Source organism: Hemiscyllium ocellatum, chromosome 2, assembly GCF_020745735.1.
Source record: "Hemiscyllium ocellatum isolate sHemOce1 chromosome 2, sHemOce1.pat.X.cur, whole genome shotgun sequence".
Taxonomy (NCBI): domain Eukaryota; kingdom Metazoa; phylum Chordata; class Chondrichthyes; order Orectolobiformes; family Hemiscylliidae; genus Hemiscyllium; species Hemiscyllium ocellatum.
The window spans coordinates 107,242,958-107,263,089 of record NC_083402.1 but is presented as its reverse complement, the minus strand read 5'-3'; the positions used below and the strand labels follow the sequence as shown (position 1 = coordinate 107,263,089).

General features: G+C 41.2%; 1 protein-coding gene across 2 annotated transcripts in view; it reads left to right on the top strand.

Moving 5' to 3' along the window:
- LOC132824474 (E3 ubiquitin-protein ligase UHRF1-like) overlaps nt 1-20,132 on the top strand; it is a 177,086-nt gene that overhangs the window by 144,006 nt on the left and 12,948 nt on the right. For both annotated transcript variants that reach the window (XM_060839043.1, XM_060839034.1), the window contains 7 exons: nt 6,113-6,217; nt 10,012-10,118; nt 14,945-15,107; nt 18,309-18,446; nt 18,543-18,660; nt 19,146-19,318; nt 19,419-19,517. In XM_060839043.1, the coding sequence (XP_060695026.1) occupies nt 6,113-6,217; nt 10,012-10,118; nt 14,945-15,107; nt 18,309-18,446; nt 18,543-18,660; nt 19,146-19,318; nt 19,419-19,517 (903 nt within the window). The remainder of the gene's footprint in view (nt 1-6,112; nt 6,218-10,011; nt 10,119-14,944; nt 15,108-18,308; nt 18,447-18,542; nt 18,661-19,145; nt 19,319-19,418; nt 19,518-20,132) is intronic.

Below are 20,132 nucleotides of genomic sequence, written 5' to 3'. Positions count from 1 at the left end.
CCAAGTTCCCTCCTTTCAGTGGTTTCTAAAATATGTGGAGGATGTCGAGTGAAACAGAAGGTTTTATTACTTGCTTGGTATTACAATCATTCTTAAATTATGTATGTAGCCAATCCTTGTGATTGCATTGTTCCAGAGAAGAAGTGGTTAATTAAAGTTGGTTAATTTCAATTTAACTTTGAATCACAATGAGTGGGCATCATTTAGTAGAATTATATCAGATAGGGAAGACAGAAATGGACCATTACTCTGCTAATGCTCCTCTCCAGCTACGACCGACTGGTCCTACCTAAGACTGTTAGCATAACCCTGTGTTCCTTTTATCTTTATGTTTATCCTCTTTCTATACCACTCACCACAATTACTCACTGGAATTGAGTTTCATATTCCCACCACTCCCTGGGTAAAGAAGTGATTTCTGAATTTTCTAGGTTTTCTCATACTCAGTTGGAATTGGCTAATGAATAGCTGGGATCATTTTCAGAGTAATTTTCAGGATTTCAACTTATAAGTAGTGAAGTAATGAGGCCACGAATATTTGCAATATATATTAATGATTTGGATGAGGAAAACTTAAGTACTATAGAAAAGTTTGTGTATGACGTAAAATAGGTCAGAAGGAAGTAGTGAGAAAGACACAAAGAGTCTGCAGAAGTATATAGACAGATTATGTGAGTGGGCAAAAGCTTGACATTGGACTATAATATGGGCAAGTGGCTTTTTGGAGCAGCTTGTGGTGGAGTCCACTACGGAACAGGCAATACTGGATTTAATGTTGTGCAACGAGGCAGACTTGATAATGATGCTTAAGGTGAAGGAACCCTTAGGAGGCAGTGATCATAATATGATTGAATTTACTCTGCAATTTGAGAGGGAGAACAAAGAATCAGCAGTAACGGTATTACAGCTGAATAAAAGCAACTACAGTGGCATAAGGGAGGAGCTGACCAGAATTGACTGGGAGAGGAGCCTAGCAGGCAAGACAATGGAACAGCAATGGCAGGAGTGAATTACTCTGAGAGTACTTCAGGAGACACAGCAGAGATTCATCCCGAGGAAAAAGAAACGTTATACAGGGAGGATGAGGCAACCATGGCTGACTAGGGAAGTCAGGGATAGCAAAAAAGCAAAAGAGAAAACATATAATGTGGCAAAAGACAGTGGGAAGAATTGGAAAGACTGATGGAGGGCACCAAAGAAATAAATAAGGAGGAAGAAGATGAAATATGAGGTTAAACTAGCCAATAATATAAAGGAAAACAGTAAGAGTTTCTTTTAGATATATAAAGGAAAGAAAGAGAGGCAAAAGTGGACGTTGGACCACTGGAAAATGATAGAGAGATAGTAGTGAAGAACAAAGAAATGGCTAAGGAACTGAATAATTACTTTGCGTCAATCTTCACGGTGTAAGACACAAATTTTATCCCAAAAATTGAAGAGAGTGAGGGTGCAGATCTGAGTATGGTGGTCATCACCAAAGAGAAGGTGCTATGAAAGCTGAGTGGCCTGAAGGTGGATAAATACTTGGACCAGATGGACTACACCCCAGATTTCTAAGGGAGATAGCTGAAGAGATAGTGGAGGCGTTAGTGGTGAGCTTTCAGGAATTGCTAGAATCAGTGAGGGTCTTAGAGGACTGGAAAATTGCTCATGTAACCCCCCTGATTAAGAAGAGAATAAGACAAAAGGTGGGAAATTATAGGCAGATTAGCTTAACCTCAGTCGTTGGTAAGATTTTGAAGTCCATTGTGAAGGATGAGATTTCTGAATACTTGGAAGTGCATGGTAAAATCGGGTAAAGTCAGCATGGTTTCATCAAGGGGCGGTCATGCCTGACAAATCTAAGAATTCTTTGAGGAAATAACAAGCAGGTTAGACCAAAGAAAGCCAATGGATGTTATCTATCTGGAATTCAAAAAGAATTTTAGCAAGGTGCCGTACAGGAGACTACTAAGATAAGGGCCCATGGTGTCAGTGGCAAGGTGCTAGCATGGATAGACGCCTGGCTGTCTGGCAGGAAGCAGAGAGTGGGAATAAAAGTGTCTTTCTCAAGATGGCAGCTAATGACAAGTTCCACAAGGCTCAGTGTTGGGACCACAACTTTTCACTTTTATACATTAATGATTTAGGTGAAGGAACTGAGGGCATTCTGGCTAAGTTTGCAAACTTTCCTCAGATTTGTAGAGGAACAGGTAGCACTGGGGAGACTGCAAAAGGATTTGGACAGGTTAGAAGAGTGGGCAAAGAAGTGGCGGATGGAGTATGACATGGGAAAGTGTGACACCATGCACCTTGGTAGGAAGAATAGAGGCATGGACTGTCTTCTAAATGAGGACAAAATTCAGAAGTCTGAAGTGCAAAGAAGCTTGGGAATTCTATTTCAGGATTCTCTCAAGGTAAACTTGCAGGTTGAGTCAGTAGTTAGGAAGGCAAATGCAATGATGGTATTTATTTTGAGGAAGTTTGAATATAAAAGCAGGGATGTACTTCTGAGGATCTAGAAGGCCTTTGGTTAGACAACATTTGAAGTTTTATGCACAGTTTAGAACCCAATGTCTCAAGAAGGATGTACTGGCCCTGGAGCGTGTTCAGAGGAGGTGCATGAGAATGGTCCCAGGAATGAAAAGCTTAACATATGAGGAATGTTTGAGGACTCTGGTCTATATTCGATGCAGTTGAGAAGGATAGTGGGGGAATCTAATTGAAACATACAGAATACTGAATGGCTTGGACAGAGTAGCTGATGGGAAGATGTTTCCATTGGTAGGGCAGATTAGGACCTATGGACTCGGCCTCAGAGTAAAGGGAAGATGGTTTAGAACAGACATAAGGAGAAACGTTTTCAGCCAGAGTGGTGTATCTATGAAATTCATTGCCAGCGAAAGCTATGGAGGCCAGGTCATTGAGTATATTTGAGACTGAGATAGATAGATTCTAGAGAATCAAGAGTTACAGGGAGAAAGTGGAAGAATGGGGGTTGAGAAACTTATCAGCCATGATTGAATGGCTGAATGGCCTAATTTCTGCTCCTATGATCTTATGGTCTTATGCAAATAGTAGGTTATATATGCTGGCAGGAAAAATAGAGCAGCCAAACAATATCTAAATGGAGGAAGTCCACAAAAACACGGCACAACCAAACATTTGGGGGTCCTCATGCATAAATCATGAAAAGGTAATACGCGTTCTGTGAATAATACGAAAGGCAAATGTAATGTTAGCCTTTTATTTCAATGGGAATAGAGTAAAGTAGTAGGGAAGTCTTTCTAAAACTGTGCAAGAAACCAGCTAGATGAAATGTGGAATATTGTGAACAGTTTTGACCCTGTTATCTAAGGAAAAAATATACTGGCATTGGAGCTTTGAGAAGATTTGCTGGATTGATTGTGGATATAGAAGGTTGTCTTACAAGGAAAGAAAGGCAACTCACTACTGTTTTCTCAAAGGCAATTAGGGGTGAGGAATAAATGCTGGCCTTGCCAGCAGCATCTTTTAGAAGGTCTCAAATGAAAGGCCATTTAGAAAGCTCCATGAATTCCGATTGCTGCCCTTGTCTACTTTCTCTCTCTCCCTCTCTCTCCCTTCCCCTTCTTTGCAATGTTGTGGTAATTCACATGAGCTTATCATTTGGTTTTGCCAAAACCTGTCCACACCTATCTGTGTTACGCAGAGACCATTCCCTCTGCGACTCCCTCATTAGGTACATGCTCCCCACCAACCCATCTTCTCTACCTGGCACCTTCCTCTGCCACCGGACAAGGTGCAAAACCAGCACCCACATCTCTTTCCCATCCCTCTACACCCTCACTCCTCCCCTCACACCTCTGTCCAAGGCCCTAAAGCATCATTTTAACTCGGGTAGAAATTTTCCTGCACATCCTCCCATTTCATTTTTTGTGTCTGTTGCTCACAATGTCGTCTCCTCTGCATCAAAGCAACTAAGTGCCAACTTGTGGAGTGATTCAGGGAACATCTCTGATCTACACGCACCAAACAACCCCACCATCCCATGGCCAACCACTTCAACGTCCCCATATACTCCCCCAGGAAAATGTAAATCCTGGGCCACCTCCACCGCCAAATCAAAGCCACCCTGAAAGAAGAACGCTTTATCTTCCACCTTGGAACCCTCCAACCACACGGCATCAACATTGACTTCACCAGTTTCCATACTCCCCATCCCCTACCTCATCCCAGATCCAATCTTCCAACTTGGCATGACCCTCTTGACCTGTCCTACCTGTCCATCTTCCTTCCTTCTTATCCATTCTATCCTCCCCACTGACCTATGACAATCACCTCCCACCTGCATCCTCCTATCACCTACCCTCCCCCACCCCCACTCAGCTCCCTATTTATTTCTCAGCCCCCTTCCCCCTCTTGATGAAAGGTTTATGCCTGAAACGTCGACACTCCAGCCCCTCGGGTACTACCTATCCTGCTTTTCAAGCGCCACACTTTTTGACTCTGACACTCCTGTATTTGCAGTCCTCATTTTCTCCTAAGGTAAACTACACATCCGGAAAGTTTTAAGGAAACATATTTTATGAGGAAGGCAACTCTTATGTAGGTAATCTACTTTAGTTCTAAATTACCTTAAGGTTATGTGGAAAGTATGCTTCAAATATGTTGTTTTGGTGAAGACATATTTGCATCACCTTTTGCACCAGGCATCTTGGTATGTAAGAGGTTGAGCATCATATTAACTGTTGCATAGAAAGCATGGGATTGAGGGTGATTTTGCGGTTTGGACCAGAAATTGGCTAAAGGGTTGTGAATGATGGGAGATGTTCATCCTGGAGTTCAGTTACTCGTGGTGTACCGCAAGGATCTGTTTTGGGGTCAGTGCTGTTTGTCAATTTTATAAATGACTTGGATGAGTGCATAGAAGGATGAGTTAGTAAATTTGAGGATGACAGTAAGCTCGGTAGAGTTGTGGATCGTGCTGAAGGATATTTCAGGTTACAGAGGGACATAGAAACTGAGCTTAGAGGTGGCAAATGGAGTTTAATGTGGAAAAGTGTGAGGTGATTCACTTTGGAAGGAGTAACAAGAGTACTGAGTACTGGGCTAATGCTAAGATTCTTAATAGTGTAGATGAGTAGAGAGATCTTGGTGTCCATGTGCATAGATCCCTGAAAGCTGCTACCTAGGTTGATAGGGTTGTTAAGCAGGCTTATAGTGTGTTTGTTTTTATTGGTCGAGGGATTGAGTTTCAGAGCCACGAGGTCATGTTGCAGCTGTACAAAACTTTGACAGCACTTGGCGTATTGCATACAGTTCTGGTCACCACATTATAGGAAGGATGTGGAAGCTTTAGAAAAGGTTCAGAGGAGATTTACTAGGATATTGTCTGGTATGGAGGGAACGTCTTTTGAGGAAAGGCTGAGGGACTGGAGGCTGTTTCCGTTGGAGAGAAGAAGGTGAGAGGTAACTTAATAGATGATCAGAGGATTAGGGTGGACAGTGAGACCCTTTTTCCTTGGATAGTGATGGCCAGCATGAGGGGATGTAGCTTTAAAATGAGAGGTGATAGATATGGGACAGGTGTCAGAGGTAGTTTCTTTACTCAGAGCGTAGTAGGGAAGTGGAATGCCCTGCCAGCAACAGTAGTAGACTTGCCAACTTTAAGGGCATTTAAATGGTCTTTAGATAAACATATGGATAAAAATGGAATAGTTTGGTTGGATGGGCTTCAGATTGGTTTCACAGGTCGACACAACATCGAGGGCCGAAGGGCCTGTAATGTGCTGTAATGTTCTATGTTTTATGGCTGCCACTAGGCACAGTTTCAGAGTTACAGGTTGCCTAACCAACATGATGCAGTCTTCCTTATAACCCATTCAGTGTTTTAATATGTGAACAATTTGCATGTTTCAAGAATATTCAGAATGTGATCGATCTTATGGACTGATTAGTTATTGTTTAAAATTAAACTTTATGCTATAAATGAGAGACCTTTTTGAGATCATATTACTGATTTTGTTTCTATTTTTAGTTCTGTTAATGTGAAACGACTAATTCAAGATAATTACTGCTCATCTATCTATGGATAACTCGACAATGTGACCTTTCTTAATTGTTTAAAATCTGAATGCTTTATTGCTGCAAGGTGAGTGAAGCAGGTGTTCACAGGCCACATGTTGGAGGGATTCATGGACGAAGTAATGATGGAGCCTACTCTCTGGTGCTAGCTGGTGGCTTTGAGGATGAAGTGGTATGTAGCTAAAACAAGAAACTATATGTAATTAATCATGTAGCATTAGTTGAAAAGAATCCATGGGGCATTGATGCACAGCAATTATCTGAGTAGTTAAGAGAGAGTGTTCTCTGTCTCTTTGACATACTCTCTTCCACAACACTCTCTCAAACCTCATTGCATCACATACTCAGTCTCTCACATGTTGTTTCACAAGCACCCTCTCTCCCTTTTGTACTATGTCTCACCTGCATGTTGTTTATCGCACGTGCTCTCTGTAACGCACATTTTCTCAAATAGTCTCTCTAACTCATGCACTGTCTCACAGATGCTACTCTCACTCACTCATTCACTGACACTCATTCATAGATTTTCACTCATTCACATCTACACAATCTGTCACTTAGATACGAGCACTCTCTCATGCTCACCCTCCCTCATATGTGCACTGTTCATCTCACTCAGCTGCTGTCTGTTCACAATTTGACTTAAATATCCCCACTTCTACTTGCGCACACTCATTCTCAGTCACACATATGTGTTTGCTCTCATTCTCAGACACACTACTGCTATCTTAGTATGACCCCCAAATATTTATTGTGGAATGATTATGATTTTGTTTTACATGTATGCAAAGATCCTAATAATAATGTTGAAATGAGTGTTATCGATTCCATAACACCATAGACCATAAGACATGGGAGCAGAAATTAGGCCATTTGTCCCATTGAGTCTGCTCTGCTATTCTGATAGGTTTTTCAACCCTATTTTCCCACTTTCTCCCTGTAATCTTTGATCCTCTTGGCAATGAAAAGCTTGTCTATCTCTGTCTTAATTATACTCAATGACCTGGCCTCCACAGCCTTCTGTGGCAATGAATTTCACAGATTCACCACTCTCTGGCTAAAGAAGTTTCTCCTTATCTCAGTTCTAAAAGATCTTCCCTTTACTCTAAGGCTCTGCCCTTGGGACCTCATCTCTTCTGCAAATGGAAACATCTTCCCAACGTCCACTCTGTCCAGGCCGTTCAGTAAGTTTCAGTCAGGGCACCCCTCATCCATCTAAACTTCATTGAGTATAGTCCCAGAGTCCTCAAACGTTCTCACATGTTAAGCCTTTCATTCCTGGGATCATTCTCGTGAACCTCCTCTAAACCCACTCCAGGGCCAATGCATCCTTCCTGAGGTATTGGGCCCAAAATTGCTCACAATTCTCTAAATGTGTCTGACCAGAGCTTTAGAAAGCCTCAGAAGTACATCCTTTTGTATTCTACTCCTCTTTAGATGAATGACAACATTGAATTTGCCTTCCTAACTAACGACTCAGCCTGCAATTTTACCATAAGAGAAACCTGGACTCGGACTCCTCAGTCTCGCACTTCAGATTTCTGAATTTTCTCCTCATTTAGCAAATAGTCCGTGCCTCTATTCTTCCGACCAAAGTGCATGAACTCATACTTTCCTACATTGTATTTCATCTGCTACTTCTTTGCCCCCTCTCCTCATCCATCTAAATCTTTCTGTAGCCTGTCTGCCTCCTCAATACTACCTGCCCCTCCACCCGTCTTTGTATCATCTGCAAACTTACCCAGAATGCCCTTAATTCCTTCAGCTAGATCATTAATGTATGAAGTGAAAAGTTGTGGTCCCAACACTGACCCTTGTGGAATACCACTAGTCACCGACTTCCATCCTGACAGAAGACCCTTTTATGCCCACTCTGTGCTTTCTGCCAGAAAGCCAAGCTTCTATCCATGCTAGCACCTTGTCTCTAACATGATGAGCCCTTATCTCACTCAGCATCCTCATGTGCAGCACCTTATCAAAGGCCTCCTGGAAGTCCAGATGGATAACATCTATTTGGCTCTCCTTTGTCTAATGCTCATTATCTCATCAAAGACTTCTAACACATTTGTCAGGCATGACTTCCCCTTGATGAAACCATGCTGACTTTGGCTAATTTTACCATGCACTTCAAAATATTCAAAATCTCATCCTTCACAATAGATTCTAAATCTTATTAACGACTGACTTAGGCTAATCAGCCTATAATTTCCCGTCTTTTGCCTTATTCCCATCTTAAATGCAGAGTCACCATAGCAAATTCCCAGTCCTCTGGGATCCTTCCTGACTCGTGATTTCCTGATAGATCACTACTAAAGCCTCTTCTATCTCTTCTATCTCCTTCAGATCTCTGGGGTGTAGCCCATCTGGTCCAGGTATTTTATCCGTTTTCAGACCTTTCAGTTTTCTAGCACCTTCTCCTTGGTGATGGCCTTCTCTGCACCCTGACTTTCTTGAAGTTTTGGGATATTACTCATGTCTTCCACTGTGAAGACTGATGCAAAGTACTTATTCAGTTCCTCATCCATTTCTTTGTTTCACTTAACTACTTCTCCAGCATCATTTTCCAGTAGTCCAATATCCACTTTTGCCTCTCTTTTGTCCTTTTATATATCTAAAGAAACTCTTGCAATCTTTTTTAATATTACTGGCTAGCTTATGCTCGTATTTAATCTTCTCCCTTCTTATTTCTTTCTTTGTTGTCCTCTGTTGGTCTTTGTAGGCTTCCTACTCCTCTGGTTTCCTGCTGTCCTTCACCACATTGTATGTTTTTTGCTTTTATGCTGTGCTGAGTGTGCTTCTTTTTCCTTGGGGTGAATTTTTGCTGTGTCTCCTGAATCACTCCCAGAAATCCCTTCCATTGCTGTTCCACTGTCTTTCCTGCTAGGCTCCTCTCCCAGTCAATCCTGGTCTGATTTCACCTTCTCCCTCTCAAATTACAGAGTAAATTCTATCATACCATAGTTACTACCTCCTAAGGGTTCCTTCACCTTAAGCTCCCTTATCAAGTCTGCCTCATTGCACAACACCAAATCCAGAATTGCCTGTACATTAGTGAGCTCTCCCGCAAGCTGCTCCAAAAAGCTATTTCATAGACAGTCCACAAATTCACTTTCTTGTGATCCATTACCAGCCTGCTTTTCCCAGTCAACCTGCAAATTGAAATCTCCCATGCTCACTGTAACCTTGCCTTTCTTACACACCTTCTCTATCTCTTGGTGTATCTTGTGCCCCAAATCCTGACTAATGTTTGGAGGCCTCTACCCACACAGATTCTACATCACCTGACCCTACTTTATTTATTGCTATTGGTTTAAGTTCATTTCTTACTAACAAGGCAACCCCACCTGCTTGTCTTTTTGATGTATATCCTTGGATAATTAGCTTCCAGTCCTGATCCCTTTACAGCCTCGTCTCTGTGATGCCCACCACCTCATTCCTGCCATTTGCAATCTGTGCCACAAGCTCATTTAGCTTATTTTGTATATTGCGCACATTCAGATACAACACCTTCAGTCCTGTATTGACCGTCCCTCTACTCATTGTCATTCATTTATCCAGTGTGTTTGAAGTTTGTTCCTAATCCTTTCCAAACACACTGTTATATATTGTGTGATGGAGACTTTAATATTCTCTCCTGCGTTCTCCTTTCTTTTCATTTTTTGGATATTATTTCATGCAGCTGAAGCTACCCCCACAGATGTAAAGCCATAGCTTTGCTTTCCATTGGTCATTATACTTCTTGAAGTCTCTTCCCCCTCTCCCCCCCCCCCCCCCCCCCCCCCCCCCCCCAACTTCCTAGTTTAAAGTCCTGCTGACCACCCTATTTACCATTATAAACCTAAATCTCTTCCTTCCTACAATGTCAAATAGTAATTGCTAACTAAGCTGTAGTTTGACAACCATGTTGAATTAAACCGAATACTAAGTGGAGCTGTTATAGCTGATGAGTTATTTTAAACTTAACAGGATAGAGGTAATGAATTCACATACACTGGAAGTGGTGGTCGCGATCTTTCTGGAAACAAACGAATTGGAGAACAGTCCTATGATCAGACTCTTACCAACATGAACAGGTAAGTATGCAGTAAACTTGGTGATTTCTGTGATGGTGTTTTCTTCTCCCTTTTAATGACTTATATTTCAGAACTGCCTGTCATGAGACGTATTTAATAGAAATACTGCCAAAATGCTTAAAAAAAAACTAGTGTTTACACTTAGATGAAAATAAGTTTAAAAGAACTAAAGAAACCTAACATTTGTGGTCCAATTCACTTCCTTATCCTTTCCCAAATAGCTGTATGGTCAATGAATTATTTTTTTTAAATTAAGAGACTTTTGTTATGTAAACAACCACAGCACCATTATGTACTAAGCAAGGTTTGCAAAAGAGTAGACAGCTGTATACCTAGTTCATCTGTTTTTGTAGTGGCTGAGGAATAAATAACTTTTCCAGGGCAGCAAGGAAATGCCTTATAAGCACCTAAGGAGGCCAACATCCAGTGTATTATTTTATCTAAGAAAGAAACTTCAACACAACCGCTGACTCATAGGGAAGTGTATCACTCCTGAGCCAAGGTGACACTTGGTTCTTTAACTGTTAACTGGGATTCTGTGTTAGAAATAAGGAATTCCATTTGTAAAAGGAGAAACAAATGAAGTTTTTTTTAAGGAGAATGAACTATTTCCAAGTCAGCAAGTGCTTGTGAAAGATTCTGTGTGATGGATCATTGACATTCTTGAGACGGTAATGTGATCTACACACATGTAAATATAATTGTGCCTGTTCATTTGCAGAAGCCTTTGATTCACCACTGAGCAAGAGACTTTAAGCTACGACAAATTAGAGAACAATATTGCTAATTAATTGATTGTCTAAATAATTGAACATGTCGGAAATGAACTGATATTTCTGATTAGACGTTTGAGTAGTAGGGTCCTTAAGGAGCAATATTTTTGAATTATTTGCTTGAAGATACAATCCCGTTTTCTTAATTTAAGGTGCCTAATTTAAATTAAGTAATTCAATTTTTATCACAAAGTTTACACTTGCTTGTTATTTATGTTACGCAATTCAAATTATTGAATAAACCAAAGGACTACTAAAATCAATTTTGAATTAGGTTAGAAGATTACACTATATTATCTTCAAGTAGCAATATTGCTGTAATATGCTGGGGCTTTTGAATCAACCTCGTTTGCATTCACTAGAAAGCAAATAAAATAGCATTCATCTACTTTAAAGTTGAAGTTGTACCTTTGTTTTCTGGCTACAAGATGTTCCCTGTGAGTAGATATTCAGCTACGGGATATTACTTGCCAGTAGGTAAGGTATTTGCATATCATTGCTCAGGAGTCCATGTCACTCAGGATTTTGTGCCATTTAAAAACATGGCAGTACTTACAGGTGCTTATATGCACGTCATAACCTGGTGCTCTGTTCCTGTTGTGGTGATTTTCTGTAATGTAACAAGTATGCAATAATAGCTTGAATTGACAATAACATTTGTAAGGAACAGTCTACAAAAGGGCACATATTGAGTGGGCAATAATTGGGTGCATGGAGTATAAAGTAGGAAAGTATGAATTAGTCCAGTTTGGCAAGAAAATTTATAAAAATGGAGAAAGAATGCTGAATACTACAGTACAAAGGGATCCAGGTGCCCTGATACAAGATTCAAAAAAGTTTGGAGGCGGGGGTTGGAGGGGAGGTACTAGGGGAAGAGACAGTAAAATGGAGTTGAGATCGCAGTCAGATCAACCAAGATCCCATTGAGTACTGGAGCGGGTTTGAAGGGCCAAATAATCTACTCTGATATGGACACAGTGGGCCGAATGGCCTGCTTCTACACTGTAGAGATTCTCCTCCTCCTTAGGCCAGTGTTCCTATGCTAATGTGACAACATGGCACTTCACAAATGTCATCAAACAAAATTCGACACCGAGCCACTTAAGGAGCTAACAGGACAGATGACCAAAAGCTTAGTCGAGGAGCTGGATTTTAGATAGCTTCTTATGGGAAAAGAGAAGAATGAAGGGCAGGAAGCGGGATTCCAGAGTTTTAGAACCTAAGCAGCTACAGGCAAGCCGCCATTGGTGGTGTGATTAAAATCAGGGATATTTAGAACTGGAAGAGCATTGAGATCTCGAGGCTTCTAAATTGAATGGGATTACAAAAATAGATTGTTATAAAGGGCCATACGTTTGCAGATGGGAAGTTGCATGGGGGGGAATCAGAAGTCATTTTTAAGTAAAGGATAATATGCAAAGAGATTTACACAGACCAAGGAACTGACGTGGTGGAATTCCTGTAGACTGCCATTGTTTCTTATTTTTGCAAAATTTATTACATGCAAAATTAAAAAGTACAGCACAGTAAAGACCCTTCGGCCCACAATGTTGTGCTGAGGACTAATCCTACTCCAAAATAAAATAACCTAAGCTACGCTCCCCTCAATTCATTGCTATTCATGTGCATGTCCAGCAGTTGCTTAAATGCCCCAATGACTGCTTTCACCACAACTGCTGGCAACATATTCAATGCGCTCACAACTCTGTGTAAAAGGGTCAGGTACATTTTGGCACCGCCCATTTGGTCCTGCCGTTTTGGCTCTGAACTCTTTTGGCGGCCATTACTTTGGCGCTGAGCTGTTTTGGCGCCAATTCAGAATTTTGAAAAAGTCTTGTTTGGTTAAAGAAAAGAGGATGACTAATGACCCAATGTAATTTTCTCAACTAGCAAGAGTTGATAGTCATCTACTGCCTTGGTGATACTTAAGCCCTTCTGTCTTCACATTGGAAAGCTGTAATACAATTTTCTTTCTATTTTCTTGTAGAGCCCATACCAGAAATGGCTGAAAACATTCTAAGCAAGAGAGACAAACCAAATTTTTCACACAATGGTTATCTATATGTGATAAATGTAGAAATTTATTTTTATAATGAATAGGTTAAAAATAGTGAATAAAAAAAATTATATTTATTTCTTAAAATGCAATAAAAATGAATTTCTTACGGGCTCTACAAGACTTTTTATTCTGAATTAGTGCCAAAACAGCTCAGCGCCAAAGTAATGAGCGCCAAAACAATTTAGAGCCAAAACGGTGGGGCCAAATGATCGGCATCAAAAGGGCAGTGCCAAATAGTCCCTTTCCAGTGTAAGGAACCTACCTCTGATGTCTCCTCTATACCTTCCTCCTAACAACCTTAAAACTATGACCCCTCATAGCAGTCAATCCTGCCCTGGGGAAAAGTCTCTGGCTATTGACTCTATCCATGCCTGTCATTACCTTGTATACCTCGATCAGGTCACACCTCCTCCTCCTTCTCTCCAGAGAGAAAAGTCCGAGCTCAGTCAACCTCTCCTTGTAAGGCAAGCCCTCCAGGTCAGGTAGCATCCTGGTAAACCTCCTTTGCACCCTCTCCAACGCCTCCACATCTCCCCTATAATAGGTTGACCAGAATTAGACACAATATTCCAATATTTATTCCAAAATAAATTTTTGTATTCAATAAATGAAATGGCAGTAAAGGTCTTGAAGCGAAGTCTGTTTTTGTTTTCAATTTGTTCTCAGGATGTGGATGAGACTGTCAATCATATTTGTTAATCCCTAGTTAAAACAGAACAAAATAGAAACGTTATGGCCTCCTCAAACTACTGCACCATTCTGTAAAATAAAATGTCTTTAACTCCATTCCCCTCTTCTGTCATTGTACGTTCGTTGATACCCTTGGTTGACCTCATGCTTAAATATACCTCTTCCAGGAAGTAAGTTCCAAAGTGTGACAGTCCATTTACGGAAAGAAGTGTTATTCCCCTCGGTTTAAAATGGTTGACTTTTTATCCTATCACTTTGATCTTTTGCTCTAGCCTCCTCAGCCAGTGGAAACAATCTCTCCTGTATCTAACCTGTCAAACCCTCTAAGAATTTATAAAATGCAGAGAATATAGACCACTCTGGATGATCCTTCTTCCTCATAGAACAGCGCTCCTGTCCTGGGAATCGATCTAATTATCAAGGGCACTTCTCTACGTTAGTTGGCTTGCCAAGTTACTTCAACGAGTACTGAGAATCTGGAGATGCATGAAACTAAACTCCTGTAGTCATGGGCTGTTACTTTCTTTCTGGGGATGTTTGGAATCTCACAACAATTCATCATCATTTTTTTGAGGGCTTGTAAGATCTATTACAATTAGGCAGGCTTGAATTTGAATTCTACCTCTGGATTGATGACCCAATAGCATAATCATAGGCTTCTATACCTTTAATGTTTTTGTGTTCAATATTGTGGAAAGCACGTAATTAGTTTGTGGGTAGGTTGGGGGTGACAGGGAATGCTAAATATGAGTGGTGCGAAGTTCTTTTCAAAAGGCACAGCTGCTGTTACAATGCTGTAACAATGAACCAGCATACTTCAAACTGATGTACAACCATTACCACTTCATGGGGTCATTCTGATTAGGAACATACAGACTGTGAGCCTTTTTCAGTGGCATGCTCTTCTGGAATGTTTACAACCTTCAGAGAATGCATGTAGCTTTAACAGAAGACTGTAATTTGTTTTTTTTGAGTGTTTCTCAATCAAATAATTGCAGGTACTGTGAAAATTAGACTGCAGTGCACTGAAAAATGAACTGTTGGTGTAGCAATAGATCAGAAACTACTGATTAATGCCATCTGTTACATGTCATCAAAGATTTGATGCATTTCTGGTTGAAGGATTGTAAGTAAAGATTCATACTGGTACAGCTTACTTCACTGGTCAAGGTCAGAATTTTGGGGGATTTTAATAGTAACTTGCAGAAGGCCATAGTGAATTATTATTTTTTTGTTATCACATCCCAGCTTGGTCTGCTGAATAGTTTTTGTTTCAGGTAGCGGTTTCCTGTGCTTTATTTCAGGGCATTAGCTCTTAATTGTGACGCCGTGCTCAATGACGAGGTTGGTGCCGAAGCCAAAGATTGGAAAGCTGGGAAATCCGTCCGGGTTGTCAGGAGTTCAAAAGGTCGGAAAGTCAGCAAATACGCACCGGAGGAAGGCAACAGATACGATGGGATTTACAAGGTGCTTGTTGATTGGCGCTCATGTTCAGCATCCAATCACAGCACAGATGTGATTGCATTGCATTGCTAAATAGCCAGTTAACTCCGCAGCGCTGAGTTATTCCAGTTTGAACTCTACGACATCCCTTACATTTCTTGTTTGTGTCCCTTCAGTAAAGTTGTCATCCCTGCCACAGCCTCACAACAGTTCTCATAAAGATAATAAATTGTATCCTACGTGACCTTTCTCAAACTCATTGTGACCTTTCACACAGTTAACCACACACTGCCCAAACAGCTCTGCGCAATCTTCTGGCTATTTCCAATTTTAGTCATAGCCAGAGACCCATCTATTGTAATTTCTGTTCGTGCTTATAGAATTGTAGAATCCCTACAGTGTGGAAGCAGGCCAATCGGGTCTGCACCAAACCTCCAAAAAGTATCCCACCCAACCCTAGCCCCCACCCTCTTCCCTATAACCCCACATATACCCTGGCCAATCTACCCACTGAACACTATGGAAAATTTACAGTGGCCAATCCACCTAAACTGCACATCCTTGGACCTTGGGAGGAAACCGGAGCACCTGGAGGAAACCTATTTAGACTCTCAGACAGATCAACCATGATCGCGAATAGCTGAGGAAGCTTGAGGAGCTGCGAAGCCCATTCCTCTCCCATGTCCTATGTCTTTACTTGCACTAAATCTCATTCACCCATTATCCATGTGCTTCTGATCTGCATTAGCTGTCACTCAAGCAATGCCTTGTTTTCAAAGCACTTTGCCATTCCCTATCTCAGGAATCTCCTACCACCTGACAATTCTCTAATATTTGCATTCCTCCAATTCTGGCCCCTTCTGAGTTTTAATTACTCTACCAATAGTTGCTGTGCTTTAACTGTAGTGCTCTCAAATTCCGTCCATAAATCTCCTTCACCTCAGTTACTCATTTTCCACCTTCAGGACTTTCTCCTTTTCTTTTGGGCCATCTACCCTAACAGTTTTTTGACAGAATTTGTCCAGTAATGGTCATACAAAGTGCCTTGTCCTGTTTCACAATGTAAAAGGGGCTGCGTGAATGCAGTTTCCCATTGCCTTGCCAGGCTGTCAACATTGTACACAGCAGATATGTAGTTGAACTTAGTTTTCAAACATTTCCTTCCCCTTGATTAAATGATTTCAACTGTTGCGATGTACAAATGTGAAAAAAAATCCACACATCTATTAAATGTTCAGCCAAATGTCAATATTGATACACACTGCTAGAAGTAGCCTATTTCCATCGTCCTTGGGTGGCACAGTGGCTCAGTGGTTAGCACTGCAGCTTTACAGTGGCAGGATCCTGGGTTTGATTCCACCTGTCTGTGTGGAGTTTGCACATTTTCCTCGTGCCTGCATTTCTTCCAGGTGTTCTGGATTCCTCCCAGTCCAAAGATGCAGTCTAGGTGGATTAACCATGGGAAATGCAGGGTTACAGGAATTGGGTCGGGGTAGGATGCTTTTCGGAGGGACAGTCTGACCTTGAAGCAGGCCATTTGGTATATCCACAGTGTTGGGGCTCTTTATGATTCTAATTCTTTACGGATATGTTGAAGAATACTGCTGGTATCAGTTGCAGTTATCTGTGGTCATTCTCCCCTCCCCTTCATCGCTGTCTTTCTCCAAAGCATTGAAATATTCCTTATAATCCTGCCAATAAGGATTATAAAAACTTCTGAGTTGGATGAGGCTGACTCACTCGCTGACTTTGCCTCCTCTAACTGGTTCCTAATTGTGTGTAGCTGGATCGCTTCCAACAGTGATGTATCACCATTGGGAATTCACCACCTCTTGGGAGGAAGTTATGGAGTCTCTGAACACCGTTTGTCATTGCTTCAGGAGTGAAACCTGAGGAATGATGTTCTGCCCACATGGTGAAAGCTGTTTAAAAAGTGGGGAGAGATAATCTGAATAATTAACAACCAGTTTACTTAACTTTGGTTGTGGGCAAATGATTGGAAGCAGTTCAAAGAACGATATCAACAATCATTTCAAAGCTGTAGATTAATCAGGGAAAAGTCAACATAAATTTGTTAAGGGAAAGTCATGCCTGACTCGATTAACTGAATACTTTGAGGCGTGACAGCAAGGTTATTGACAGTAGTGCAGTGGGTGTTGTCAACATGGATTTTAGAAAAGTTTTGATGGTGTTCTACAAGATAGATTGGTCAAAGTCCTTCAGTTCCCGGGAGATTGGCAGATTCAATGCAAAATTGGCTCAGCAGTGAGATGCGAAGATTGGCAGGTGTGTTTGCAATTGGAAAATTGTTTCCATTGGGATTCCACAGAGCAAAGTACTGAGGCAAAACCAGAAACTGCTGGAGAAATTCAGCAGATTCGGTAGCTTTGTGAGTTGAAACGCAGAGCTAGCATTTCAAATCCAGTGGCCCCTCGCAGCTCGGATATAGTAGTAGTTTTGCTTACGGGGGGGGTGGCTGGGGTGGAGAGGTGGGGGAAAAGAGTGAGATGAACGTATGGAGATAGCGCCCAAACAGAAGGAGGGAAGAAAAGAAGCAGACAAAGCAGTTGATGATAATGAGCTGAGGAAGAAGTGAATGCTGAATAAGTGACAATGAGAACTGTGAATTGTTGAAAATATGTTGGCTGTGCTGGGAACAATCCAAACGGAACAGGGCTTGGTATGTGGGATAGATAATGAACAAATTTCATCCTCCGTTCTTTTTCATTTAAAAAGTTTATTTAAAAAGCCTTGCTGCCCTGTACCTCTGGATGTGGTGCTGCAAAATGATGGAGATACTTCACAATTGGCATGGACAGGATGGGCAATAGTCTCCTGTGTTGTTAACTGTGAACTTCCTTGATCTACAATGTGCCCCTCTGGGGCAACGCATTGATGCAGCACTTCTGTTTCCTCAACAGTTGTTTGTGCTCACTCTGTACAATTAAACAGGTCGAAACATACCTTGATAGTAATGAGAAACATTCAAGCCAGTTTTCATTCGTATCTTTTTAATTTAATTGTACATTTTTAACTAGCCATGTTGTAGCCCATTAAGTCAAAAGGCTTGGTTTTTTTCAAAGCAGCTGTTGGATGAATAGTTGAGTTTCTTGCCACTACTTTGTTGGAAGATATGATGAAGAATTGCTGAAATATTTGAAACAAGAAAATGTAGAGATTGTTCCAAGAATGCAACGTACTAATCAGACTATTGTCCTAACCTAGGTGGTGAAATACTGGCCTGAAATTGGAAAGTCAGGTTTCCTGGTGTGGCGCTATCTGTTGCGACGTGATGATGTAGAACCTGCTCCTTGGACTCCAGAAGGAAAGGACAGGACAAAGAAGTTAGGGTTGAAAATGCAGGTTGGGGCTTTGTGTTGTTCTGTTTTAATTGCTGTTGACTGTTACTAATAAAAAGATTCAGCCAATATTTTAATTCTGTGTAATTTTCCATGACAGTATCCTGAAGGATACCTGGAAGCTATGGCAAATAAGGAGAAAAAGGGCAAGAAACAGGAGCGGACCGCGATCGTGAACAATTGTAGAAGAACAACACAGAAGAGACGACAGGAAAATGGTATATTCTGCAGTCATTGAGCTTCATGATCCTAGGGCAAGCTGTAAACATCACATTTGTTCTTTAGGGATTGACTGACAGGTTCAATCAGTACATTTGGAGCGGCTCAGGCTTGGCGGGCCAAAGGGCCTGTCCCTGGGCTGTAAATTTTCTTTGTTCTTTATCACATAGGCTTTCACTATGATGGTCATGTGGATCAGGTTTTAATAAAACATTTGTCAGATTTGAAATCCTGTGCAGTGATAAATAAAATGGGACAACCTTGTCTCTCTTTTTAAAACTAGTCTGTCATTAAGTGCAGATGTTGGAGGAAGGGGGAAAGCGTTTCTTCATGGCACTACAGAGACTACACAAAGCTTTTGACAATAGGCAGTGCTGCGCGGGGAGTATGAAGGGATGCTTCCTCATCATGGGAGTACTGTAGATGGGAAGGAGTTGACATTTTACAAAGAACTTAGCCTCATTGTTTTTGTTGTCTGATATAGCCAGCGCTGCCACAGTGACTATGCCACCACCTCCAAAGACTGCAAAGCCTTCTCAGGATGATGCTGAGGGAGAAACTTACCAGCTCACACCACAGCAACAATGGCTCATCAGAGAGGACTGCTTGAATAAGAAACTTTGGGATGAAGCACTTGCCTCTCTTATGGAAGGCCCGGTACGTTTCCAAGACAGGATTTACCCAAACATATATGTCTGTCTTCGAATGTTACGCTGTTAGTTCACAACTACTGTTTTTATTCTTCCTCCACGCACAGAAATTCTTGAGGAAAACCGAGCAGATCTTCATGTGTATTTGCTGCCAGGAGTTGGTTTTCCAGCCAATCACAACAGAATGCCAGCACAACGTTTGCAAGGTGAGTCGTCCCAACTGCCATGTCACTGGGCTAGTGACTCCGAGAGTCAGACTAATGATCGAATCCCACTATGGCACTGGTGAAGGATAATCTCAATGAATAAAATCTGGAATTGAAAACAGAACTCTGTGATAGTGACCATCGCAACAGCCATCGATAATTATCTGATTTGCTGATATCTTTTAAGGATGGAAGGCTGGCTGCAGTAGGATGCTACAGTTGGCTTCACAATTTCTTGGGAAAGTGAGGGGGGTAAAATTAGTTTGTGTTCCTGGCCCTGATTCCATAATAAAATTTATTGGGTAGGCAGTATAGGCTTCCACAATGATGCCTGTTATCATCAAATAATTTATTACTATTCTCTGTAAGAGTTCGCCTACCAATAGTGGTAACTGGTATGATTTGGTTTGATAAATTGGAACAAACAATCTCAGGAAGCAGAGGGAAGAACTATATATCATTCTACTTTAATAAGAAATGACCTGCATCAGAATCTATTCTGTGTGATTATAAGATTGTACACAGCAAGTACGGTTGTTTTAGAATTACATCAGCTTGGAGAACTGATGTCAAGGTATAAATATCTTTCGTAAAAATGTCATCTTTGTGAAAATT